The sequence below is a fragment of the Trypanosoma cruzi genome, genomic scaffold (assembly GCF_000209065.1).
Source record: "Trypanosoma cruzi strain CL Brener 1047053516249 genomic scaffold, whole genome shotgun sequence".
NCBI lineage: Eukaryota > Euglenozoa > Kinetoplastea > Trypanosomatida > Trypanosomatidae > Trypanosoma > Trypanosoma cruzi.
Genome location: NW_001849311.1, coordinates 53,820 through 64,886, shown reverse-complemented (window position 1 = coordinate 64,886; position 11,067 = coordinate 53,820). Strand labels below are relative to the sequence as shown.

General features: G+C 55.7%; 6 protein-coding genes and 1 pseudogene across 6 annotated transcripts, besides 10 other annotated features; all 7 read right to left on the bottom strand.

The window, feature by feature from the left end:
• Positions 1–7,904: a sequence feature (heterozygous, non-Esmeraldo-like haplotype).
• On the bottom strand, positions 67–369 carry Tc00.1047053507601.170 (histone H4, putative; the record flags this gene model as incomplete). Its single annotated transcript, XM_807389.1, has 1 exon — positions 67–369. One exon carries the CDS (start codon positions 367–369, stop codon positions 67–69), a length of 303 nt encoding a protein of 100 aa, XP_812482.1.
• Positions 423–470: a sequence feature (CT-rich).
• Positions 705–1,007, bottom strand: Tc00.1047053507601.160 (histone H4, putative; the record flags this gene model as incomplete). Its single annotated transcript, XM_807388.1, has 1 exon — positions 705–1,007. One exon carries the CDS (start codon positions 1,005–1,007, stop codon positions 705–707), a length of 303 nt encoding a protein of 100 aa, XP_812481.1.
• Positions 1,061–1,108: a sequence feature (CT-rich).
• Positions 1,343–1,645, bottom strand: Tc00.1047053507601.150 (histone H4, putative; the record flags this gene model as incomplete). The annotated part of the gene is made up of 1 exon (XM_807387.1): positions 1,343–1,645. The coding sequence occupies one exon, from the start codon at positions 1,643–1,645 to the stop codon at positions 1,343–1,345; it is 303 nt and encodes a 100-aa protein (XP_812480.1).
• Positions 1,699–1,746: a sequence feature (CT-rich).
• Tc00.1047053507601.140 (ATP-dependent RNA helicase, putative) lies at positions 2,375–4,921 on the bottom strand (the record flags this gene model as incomplete). Its single annotated transcript, XM_807386.1, has 1 exon — positions 2,375–4,921. One exon carries the CDS (start codon positions 4,919–4,921, stop codon positions 2,375–2,377), a length of 2,547 nt encoding a protein of 848 aa, XP_812479.1.
• Positions 2,836–2,878: a sequence feature (GA-rich).
• Positions 3,168–3,211: a microsatellite.
• On the bottom strand, positions 5,439–6,641 carry Tc00.1047053507601.130 (hypothetical protein, conserved; the record flags this gene model as incomplete). The annotated part of the gene is made up of 1 exon (XM_807385.1): positions 5,439–6,641. One exon carries the CDS (start codon positions 6,639–6,641, stop codon positions 5,439–5,441), a length of 1,203 nt encoding a protein of 400 aa, XP_812478.1.
• Positions 6,668–6,735: a sequence feature (T-rich).
• Positions 6,875–8,014, bottom strand: Tc00.1047053507601.120 (hypothetical protein, conserved; the record flags this gene model as incomplete). The annotated part of the gene is made up of 1 exon (XM_807384.1): positions 6,875–8,014. The coding sequence occupies one exon, from the start codon at positions 8,012–8,014 to the stop codon at positions 6,875–6,877; it is 1,140 nt and encodes a 379-aa protein (XP_812477.1).
• Positions 7,905–11,067: part of a sequence feature (haploid, non-Esmeraldo-like haplotype) that runs on past the window's edge.
• Positions 8,124–8,188: a sequence feature (T-rich).
• Positions 8,357–8,389: a microsatellite.
• Tc00.1047053507601.110 lies at positions 8,456–10,825 on the bottom strand (annotated as a pseudogene).

Sequence of the window (11,067 nt, the reverse complement as noted above, 5' to 3'; positions counted from 1 at the left end):
AGTTGCGGGGGCATGGCGTTGCCGCCAGTCCACCCGCCGCGACTGATGCCTCTAACATGTGGGTCCTCACGCGTAGCCGTACAGGATCTTGCCGCGCTTGCGCAGCGCGTTCACGACGTCCACGGCCGTGACGGTCTTCTTGCGGGAGTACTCCGTGTACGCCGTGGCGTCGCGCACGACGCCCTCCACGAACGACTTGATCACGCCACGCACCTCGTCGTAGATGATGCCGGAGATGCGCTTCACGCCGCCACGGCGCGCCAGGCGGCGGATGGACCCGCGGGTGATTCCACGGACGTTCTCGCGCAGGATCTTCTTCTGGCGCTTCTGCGTCCCCTTCGCCTCGCCGCTCTTCTTGCCCTTCGCCATCTTGCTGTGTTTGTTTAGCTGTGTGCTTGGTTGCTTGGTTCTGCGCGGTGTGTGAGAGCGAGGGGCAAAAAGAAAGGAAAAAAAGGAGAGAAAGAGAGAGAAGGTGCAGCTGGACGCCCATGAGGACTGGTGATCACAGAGGGGAGCGTGCCTCACTGCACACGCACACACACACATGTGTATATATATATATATATCTACGTGTGGCCGTCAGCCGAGCAGCCCCAAGTGTCTTGCTCCCTTCCTATCACCGTTGCTAATCTATCTATAGTTGCGGGGGCATGGCGTTGCCGCCAGTCCACCCGCCGCGACTGATGCCTCTAACAAGTGGGTCCTCACGCGTAGCCGTACAGGATCTTGCCGCGCTTGCGCAGCGCGTTCACGACGTCCACGGCCGTGACGGTCTTCTTGCGGGAGTACTCCGTGTACGCCGTGGCGTCGCGCACGACGCCCTCCACGAACGACTTGATCACGCCACGCACCTCGTCGTAGATGATGCCGGAGATGCGCTTCACGCCGCCACGGCGCGCCAGGCGGCGGATGGACCCGCGGGTGATTCCACGGACGTTCTCGCGCAGGATCTTCTTCTGGCGCTTCTGCGTCCCCTTCGCCTCGCCGCTCTTCTTGCCCTTCGCCATCTTGCTGTGTTTGTTTAGCTGTGTGCTTGGTTGCTTGGTTCTGCGCGGTGTGTGAGAGCGAGGGGCAAAAAGAAAGGAAAAAAAGGAGAGAAAGAGAGAGAAGGTGCAGCTGGACGCCCATGAGGACTGGTGATCACAGAGGGGAGCGTGCCTCACTGCACACGCACACACACACATGTGTATATATATATATATATCTACGTGTGGCCGTCAGCCGTGCGGCCCCAAGTGTCTTGCTCCCTTCCTATCACCGTTGCTAATCTATCTATAGTTGCGGGGGCATGGCGTTGCCGCCAGTCCACCCGCCGCGACTGATGCCTCTAACATGTGGGTCCTCACGCGTAGCCGTACAGGATCTTGCCGCGCTTGCGCAGCGCGTTCACGACGTCCACGGCCGTGACGGTCTTCTTGCGGGAGTACTCCGTGTACGCCGTGGCGTCGCGCACGACGCCCTCCACGAACGACTTGATCACGCCACGCACCTCGTCGTAGATGATGCCGGAGATGCGCTTCACGCCGCCACGGCGCGCCAGGCGGCGGATGGACCCGCGGGTGATTCCACGGACGTTCTCGCGCAGGATCTTCTTCTGGCGCTTCTGCGTCCCCTTCGCCTCGCCGCTCTTCTTGCCCTTCGCCATCTTGCTGTGTTTGTTTAGCTGTGTGCTTGGTTGCTTGGTTCTGCGCGGTGTGTGAGAGCGAGGGGCAAAAAGAAAGGAAAAAAAGGAGAGAAAGAGAGAGAAGGTGCAGCTGGACGCCCATGAGGACTGGTGATCACAGAGGGGAGCGTGCCTCACTGCACACGCACACACACACATGTGTATATATATATATCTACGTGTGGCCGTCAGCCGTGCGGCCCCAAGTGTCTTGCTCCCTTCCTATCACCGTTGCCAATCTATCTATAGTTGCGGGGGTGTGTTGTATCGAATGTGGGATTATTTTTGGGTTTTTGTTTCGTTGTTGATCCTCTTCCATCAGATGGGAGTCCCATCAGCGGCATGTTGTCGCAGTTGTGTCTCGGATTGAATTGCGAGATTTTCTGCTGCTGCTGTGGGTACTATGTCTGTGGTTTGGGTATGTGGTGGTGGTGCCTCAATTTTTGTTGTATTCTTTGTGTGTGCGTGTGTGTGTCATGTTGTCTACCTGTGTGGTGGTATAAAAAAGTGCATGAAAGGAAGTGGAGATGGTTGTTGTTTTGTTTGTGTTTTTGTTGCAGGTGTGTATCAGTATAGTGTGGGGCGCACATACACGTAAAGACCGAGAGGTGGGGGAGGTTGATTAAATAAATGGTTCGTGGTGCTTGTTGAGGAATTCCTGGTCGGATTGAGAAATGTTGTCCCATTTTTTTTTTCCTTCTTTTTTCATTTTTACTCGTTAATTGTTTTGTATGCGTGTCGGGCCTTCTTTTTGGGTCGCACCGCCGTGTCGTCGTCCTCGGAACTGGCGGAGGTGCCGTCGTCGTCGGAGTACAACTCGCCCTTTGCGGCTTTTATTATCCGTGAGAGGGAAGTGGTGCTGCCGCTGTCGTAGTCATCGTCGTATTCATCGCTGCTGACGCCGTTGTCGCCCCCGTGGGCGGGCCGCCTGCCACCATTCGCGGCGGTCACACCGGCCTCGCTGAGTGGTGTGCTTTTCTTAATTTTCCCGTCGCGCTGCAGCCGCCGTAGTCGCCGCAGTCGTTTCGCGCGGTCTGCATCCTTTTCCGCCTCCCGCAGCACGCGTTCCCGCAACCGTCCCGCGTAGTCGTCGTCGTCGTCGCCCTCGTCTTCGCTTCTCTCACTCTTCGACGCCACCGCCGCTGCGAGGAGGGCAACGCGGCGCTTTTTGGCTTCCTCGTCCTCCTCTTCTTCCTCCTCTTCGTCCTCGTCGTCAAAGACGATGCGCTCGCTGAGGCCGAGGTCCCGCACCCGCAAGTCCGCCGCTTGGATGAACCTCCGCACCTTCCGCTTCGAGAGACCAGCGATGCGCTCCGCCGGAGTCAATCGCATGGATGCCGCCTCCTGTTGCTGCGACTCATCACCGTCGTTGTTGGTGTTGTCACGCCTCTGGTGGGTGCTGTTTGTCCGTCGATGCTGCACGAGGAACCCGTCATCATAATCCTCCCCCTCGTCCTCATCGTCGTCGTCGCCACGGCCGGGGCCAACGTACCGCCCCTTCGCTTCATTACTAGCAATATTATTATTATTATCATCATCATCGTCATCCCTTACGGCGTAGCGTTGTTTTTGCTGAAGTGTGCGGAACATGTCGGACGCGCCAAGATGCTTCTCACGGCGCGTGACGTGGTGCTGCTTCTGCGCCTCCTGTTGCCCTTCTTGCCGGGCCATGTAGTTGACGACGTCCCAGGGCAAGTTCTTCGCCCCACGTCGCAGGTTGCGCAGCTCCGCCATGTTAGGCACCTTCAACAGACCGAGCGAGTGTGCAAAGGCATCAAAATCAATGGCGTTCACGTCAAAAACAAGTTTGTTGGCGGCGAAGTAGACGGAGCGGAGGTACGCAATGAAGGCCTTCTGCGCCTCGTACTTGAGTCCCTGCACTACCAACGCGACGAATATCTCCTTTGACTCCTGCAGCAGCCCGGGACGAATGGCGATCTCCCGCAGTGGAATATGCTTATGTGCGAGGAAAGACAACATAGGAGTCTCCTGCGGGGTTAAAAAGAGCAGACTCACTCCACGTGCCCCAGCGCGTGCGGTACGCCCAGCACGGTGAATGTACGTTTGTGCGCTGTCGGGACAGTCATACTGCACGGCCCAATGCACAAGCGGGAAATCCAGTCCGCGCGCGGCAATGTCGGTGCAAAAGAGAACGGCAGCTTTGCAGCGGCAGAACGTCAAGAAGACCTCCTCTCGACGGAACTGCTTCATTTTGCTTGTAAGGCACATAGAAGGGATACGCATCTTCTTTAAAATCTTGGAGAAGGCAAGATACATGTACCGCACCTGATTACATGTGCTTACAAAGACGACGGTCTTGTCATTCGGGTGTCGCTTGAGAAACATAAGGAGGGCATCTAACTTGCGGTGCAGCTCGACCACAATGAAGTTCTGGCAGAGTGTTGCCGGCGTGGGTGCGGCAGTGGAGGCGTGTGTCGTGACATATCGCTGATTCCGCAACGACATCTGCGCAAGCATCTGAACATCCGTCGTCTGCGTCGCAGAAAAAAGAAGCGTCTGCCGTGCTGTTGGCAGGTGCCTCATAATACCGCATATCGCATCACGGAAGCCCATGTCCAGCAGCCGGTCCGCCTCATCCATGACAAACAACTGCATGTTGTCGGTCACGAGGTCCGCGTCGTCCTCGAGGTGGTGCAGAACGCGACCGGGCGTCCCAACAATAACGCTGATCGCCGCCAGGCGCTTCCGCTCCTCCTCCACGTCCCGGCCGCCCGTAAGAAGCGCAGCGGAGTGTGTGTGCTTGTAGCCGACAAGCTGCAGCACCTTAAATATCTGCAGCGCGAGCTCACGGGTGGGGCTTAAGACAAGTGCCCCCACGCCCATCGCCGTGTCCCACTGCTCGACAAAAAGCCGCTCGAGCACAGGCACGACAAAACATAACGTCTTGCCGGAACCCGTCTTGGCCGCACCGAGCACGTCATAGCCGGCGAGCGCAAGATGCAGTGCGTCGCTCTGAATGGGCGTCATGCGCTTGTAGCCGCCACGCTCAAGGCCGAGTTGAGTGCGCTGCGACAAGGGCAGCTGATTGAAGTGCGTGTATGCGGGCGGCTCCCCCGCCTCCTTCTGCTTCCCGCCGGGCCTGTCGCCACCCTCCGCGGAGTCCAACAGGGCTCGTAACTCCTCAATTCGCGTTCGGAGCTCGCGAATCTCCGCGCGATTCAGCCGCGACCGCTCCTGTCGCTCCAGCCAACGCTGTTGGTTCTTCCTTTGCTTCGCCCTGCGTCGGTCCTCGTCCATGACGTGGAATTCACACACACACGTGCAGACTGAAAGAACGAAAGAAAAAAAAAAGATTGGGTGAAAACAGTAAAACAAAACAATAAATGCAAAGAAATAAACAAAATTAAAGTAACGCAATCAAAGTCCGTCCGTAAGTCATGCATGTAAAGAGAACATTTCAAAAAGAAAAGAAGGAAAGAAGAAGAAAAAGCAACACTAAACAAGACTAACAGGGGTAAAAAAAAAGGCTAAAATGTCGGACAGTCTCTCTGCCCCCTCTTTTTCTTTTTTCTTCTTTTGTGTGTGTGTGTGTGTGCAACACCAGCGATGAATTGCACTCGCACCTATACATTGCAAAGGGCGGTTATTCCCCAGAGGCAACACAGAATGCAAACGCCATTTCCCAAAACAACACGCATAGACCGGCAAACAACAAAAACAACTAAAAGAGAAGCAGCAGGCTCATTTGCATTCGGGGCTGCAAGGATGGGGTGGCGGGAGCGTTGCGTCGCCTTCTTTGCCCTCTCTCACACCATCAAAAGTCGCGGTATGTAATGTCCATCTGCGACAGTTCCTCCACTTTTGTCTCCTTCTGCCGTGCCTCCGTGAGCTGCTGATGGAGCTGTGCGACGCGCGATGAAATGACTTCCTTGCGGAACTTCGAAAGGTGCAGGCGGATGAGGCTCAGTGCGCCGTGGATGTCGCCATAACCCGCGTCCTTAAACATCCACTTCGCCACGGACTCCGCAATAAGGAGGTTGTGCACGTAGCCCTCGCTGCCCATGCTACCGCACGTTGGGCAGCGGAAGAGACTCGGCGCGATGCTCAGCGTGTCAAAGCACACCAAACAGAAGACGTGGCCGCACGGCCAAAACAGAACTGGGTCTTCAAACAACAGACCGCACACACGACACGTCAACGCCTCCTCCAGGGCGTCATTGATGTCTGTTAACTCCTCTACGAGGAGCTCGAGGCGACGCACGTGTTCGCGGAAGATCTTCTCCTTCTCCGCGAACACAAGCAGCCACGAAAGCTGCTGCTCAAGAGTTTCCGAGACAATGTTGTTCTGCACCCCCAGAGTGCGGTACCGCGGACCGCGTGCGAGCTCCTCCTCAAATGTCCAGCCCACCGTCTGGTCTCCCAGCTCCTGTAGCGTGCGCCAAAGCCAATAGCGGTGCAGCATGTTGACGCGGCTCACGAAACGCTCACGTATCAGCTCTTCATTGACCCGGATCTTTTCCTGAAGAGACTGCACCTCCGCCTCCATCGCCGTGTGAGTCTCCGTAAGGGTTTTCTCGCGCAAGCGAATGATGTGTCCCACCAAACTTGAGATGATCTTCAGGCGGCGCGTTACCCGCTCCGTCTTTTGGATCTCAAGCTCCAGCTTCTCCGCCTTCTCCTGCGCGCGGCGTGCCACGATGTTCGACAGCCCCGGCGCCTCGCTCCCACGGTTAAGCCTCTCCAACTCCAACTCCGCAAGCCGCGCGCGCAGGGAGGAGAGAGATTGCGCAAGCCTCACCGCCAACTCCTGCGGCTGCCGAAGGGACAATAAGCCCTCTAGCGATTTCTTGGAGACACCCAACGGCTGTTCCTCGTCCCCTAAAAGTTCCTGCAGCTTCTGCATCTCATCCACGTCCCGCGGCTCCATTGTCGCCTTTTTGTTGTTCTTTCGTTTCCGCGGCTCAGAGCCATCCGGAGAACTTTGCCCCTTCTTTTTGCCACCGGTCTTTTTGGGCATCCTAATTGTGTGTGCTGGGAGCAGGGACAAGAACAACAACAACTAAGAAAAAGAGACCAAAAGAAGAAAGCAAACATAAAAACAACAACAAAAAACAATAAATGGAATGCTTACGGCATGCATCCGTTGATTTACACGCATCGGTACACACCACATCAGGCAAAGGAAGGGAGGAAGGAGATGAGGCCCACTTCTGTTCGGTAAGAGTGTGCGCGGCGGTTGTTTTACACAATTCACAAAAACTCGGCCTCGGGTGTCCAGGAGCCGTCCAGCAACCCGATACGCCGCCCCTTAAGACTATAAATTCGTTCTCGCTGGAGAATAGGCTCAAAGCACTTGCGACAGTGGAATTCAATTGGTTTCTTTGCTGCGAAGCCACCGGCCACATCCGCCACATCGGTTTGAATGCTAACCTCTCGCAGATGTGTAAATACACGTGGGAAATCGCAGTCGCCATGCATTGCAACGACGCTTCGTGACGCCTTCGCCGCAGCCTGCGCCCTGTCTGTCGATTCCGACGCGGTGCTTGGGGTCTTCGCCGTTCTTTTCGTCCTTCTTGTGGTCGCCGGGGTGTCGGAGTCGCCCAAGACAAAGGTGCCGAGGTGGTCGCAAACAAATGCCTCAAGGCGAGGAGGAAGCGGAGTCGGTGGCGCCGTGATGGTGAACTCCAAAAGACTGACTGGGTGCACCGAGTAGTACGCATTCCGTCTCACCTGATACGTACATACACACGACGACGGCGCCGCCTCCGCCGGCAATCGCGTCGCACGTGCCGTGGTGTCAGGGTAACTGCAAATGTCCTCCGTGTTGCTGTCTCTACGCAACTGAGCGAAGAGGTGGTCGGCCTCCACTGAACACGGCTCTTTCAGCGGCATGTGTCCGGCAACAAGGACGTCATACCGCATCGTCACAGACTGCAACGATGTCGAGAAGGTGTGCCGGTCGGCCAGTGTCACCACCACCGGACCGGATGCGTACATATCTACATCATTTAAGACACGCACCTTCACCTCCTCCGGTTGAAGCTCACGCTGCAAGACAGGCTGCACTGTGCGGGAACGCAACGCCGCCTCCACGAAGGATTCTACCGACACATGGTGATAGTTCTTATTAGCCTCCGCACGGCGCATCGGGCAGAAAGGCGGTTTGTACACGGCAAACGCAAACCAGCGGGATAAAACGGCGTCATCGCATAGCAATCGGAGCGACTTGGGACTGATGAGGTGCATGTTGCGAAGAAAGCGTGTCTGTAACTTCTCCGCCGGGAGGGATGTGGACACTCTGGCTAACTCGGCGGCATTGCGCAGAAGTGTCTCTTTGCTGTTGCTGCGTAAAATGTCCGTCAGTCGCCTCGACGGGGTCTTTGAAGTCATTTTCTTTTTCCCTCTTAACCCCCCCCCCTTTTGTTTGTTTGTTTTTGATGCCGCCCCACTCCCCTCAGGGAATTTGTGTAAATGTGGCTTACGCAAGCTCCTCACACGTAAAATAAAACAATGAAAAAACAAATGCAAAAAAAAAAAAACAAAAAAAAAAAAAGAAGGAAAAAAGAGGGCAATACACGCACACGTTTACAAAATAACACATCGAGCCATCTTATTCTCACTTACCCCTCCACACATATTGCATACATGCATACCCAGACGTATTTCAGACGACAAAGAGACAGACCTTACGAGAGGGGTGGGGGCAGGGCGCTGCGTTAAGGCCCCGCTCCAAAAACAAAACAAAACAAAACAAAACAAAACAAACAACAACCCACTTTTCAAAGACAGCTCTTCTTGCTGCGTGTGTGTATGTGTGACACGCAAGAGTTGTGTTATGCGTCGGCTCGAAAAGTTCCCTTGGACTGCTGGGTTAGCAGCGCAAAGGCATACTCGCGTGCAGTTTCTCTCAGTCGGTCGTACCGCCCACTTGATCCGTTGTGACCGGCGCCAAATTCGCAGTGGTGCAGAAGCACCCGTCACCTTGTAGCTGCGCCCTCCTCCATCTCGCGAGCACGCAGTCGGGCGGTGAAGGCGAGCGATTCCCAAAAACCGACGCGCGTGTCGTGCCACGCCGTCAGCAGCAGCATGTGCGGCAGTGCAACACCCACGGACGGAATGTTGTCCATCGGCAACATGGCGCGCAGCAGGCGATAGGCGTCGGCGTCATCGCGCGGGTTGCCGAACTCCTCCCAGTTGGAGACAGTGAGTGGGAGACTGTCGTCCATCAGGGTCGTCAGGCAGTCGACACACGGCACCAACGCGATGACGGCAAGCGGAAGCGATGGCGCAACACACATCGCCGCCGTCGCCACAAAAACGCCGGCCGAGGAGCCGTGCGTCACAATTTGACCCGCCGCGCACCATCCCGTCTCCTGCACGTAAAACGACACGCTCACAAAGTCGTTGACACTCGTCGCCCGTTGCAACCCGCAGCCCGCCTTGTGCCATGCGGCGCCAAGCTCACTCCCGCCACAAACTGCCGCGAACCCCCAAACGAAGCCGCGGTCCAGAAGTGAAAGTCGTTCATTCTCAAAAACAACATCGCAGCATTCGCCATAGGATCCGTAGACGGAGAGCAGCATTGGGTTGCCACCACAGCTTCGAAGCGCCTTCTTCCGGCAGAGATACACAGGAATACGCACCACCGCTACCGGATTCTTAGTGGGTATTGGCCGCAGCGGTGACGTGAATTTATCGCCGTGAAATGCATAGTCGGATGGAACCCACACAATTGTGGCGTCGTACTCATCAGCGTCGTACGGCTTCCCACCCACACCCATCCCAAATAACCACCGAACGCACAATTTCTCGCCTTCCCCCTCGAGTGCACATTCAATAAAAACGGTGGGCACATCCTTCGTTTTCTTTTTCCTCATTCGAGTTATTGTCCTTCTTCAACCTTTGTTCCTGCAGCAATTGGGCAAATGAGAAACGTACCTCGCCGGATGAATGAAACGGACGGGATGCAACTTGGCGAAGGTCCACTGTGTCGTCCTGCAGGGACAGCGAAGGCATGTTCCTCCCATGACAATCGCGCCAACGGTCCCAGAGTACGCGTACGGGCAGCAGAAGCACCGTCGAGGACGCCGCACGTCCCACACTAAGAAGCAAGTAATCCCGCATGCATTCAACGTCCTCAACTTCGATGCATGTATCATACGCAAAGAGCGATTGCCAACAAGATGGATCCGAAAGTGTTCGATTGCCGCCACCAACGGCGTCCTTACGGCACGCCTTTTCATCCTCGTCCAACACATACGCCACCCTGAATTTCTCTAATCCCTTTGAGGATTTTGTCGCCGTCACCACCCACGCGTCTACGCCTTCACCAAAGAGCGAGCTGTGGTGGTCAATATCATAATCCATGCAAAAGTTTCGATCCGCAAAACAGTGCACCGCACAGGTGTTGTTCTGGAGTCCCTCTCCCTTGTCATTTGCTGTTGTGGGAAATACAGGAACTTCGCTAACGCATTTCTCAACTCCCGCGTCGCATGGAATGATGTGCACCTCTGAGTAACTGTTCGAGCAGACAGTAAACATGGCAAACCACCCATTGGCGGAGAAGAAAAGTGAACTGGCACAAAATGCCTCATCCAACTCCTCGTAACAGATGATGTCCGTTTGTTCTGCATGCACAGGAGAGTTGAGGTCGTGGTAAATGAGAAGTTGGGCTCGCATCTTCTCGTCCGTTCCCAGGTAGAGGAGAGAAGTCGGGGAAAACCACAGCACCTCATCCGACGCATCAAAAGCGTCAATCCGACGCGCTATTTTGTGTGCCGGTTCCGCCATTTTTGTAGAAGACGTCGTGGGAGTAGCCGTTTTGGGCAGCAGGGCCAACGACAACGAAGAAAGAGATTGCGTCACCGCCTGTTTCTTACACGTCTTCTTCATCGTGTTGTTGCCGCTGCTTCTTCGTGTTGGCGTCGTTGGGCTTCGGTGTGCCGAAAGAACAGGCACGGGTGAAGTGTAGATGGACTGCTCCGATCGTACCATCGCCTCTGCCCACGCGCGATGCATCTCCGATTGTCTATCCAACCATCGCGCGTAGTTTAAATCCGTGATTTCAAGCAGAAAGATGGCGAACACCTCTCTCCCATTGCTGCAGTCCAACGCCAACGCGAGGTGTTGCTCGTCGGATGACAACTCCATGTCGCCCAGCTCAGCGTAGTCAAGTTGCAGCTCCTTCACGAGCAGATTCATGTCGAGCTACACCACCTCGTCATCGTACACCGGCAGGGGGGCGAGTGGGTCACGGCCCCACATTTCTCCCACCTCATGCATAAATCCCGCCGTCTGCTCCGTAAACGAACGTCGACAGAAGATTGGGTAGGCCGCATTGGGCGGATTGCGGCCAAAGTACCAGCAACTACGGTCTCAAAACGGAAGTGAGGCATTGTCCTCCTTCCAGTGTGCTCGCATCTCACTAAAGAGGGTGCGGAAAA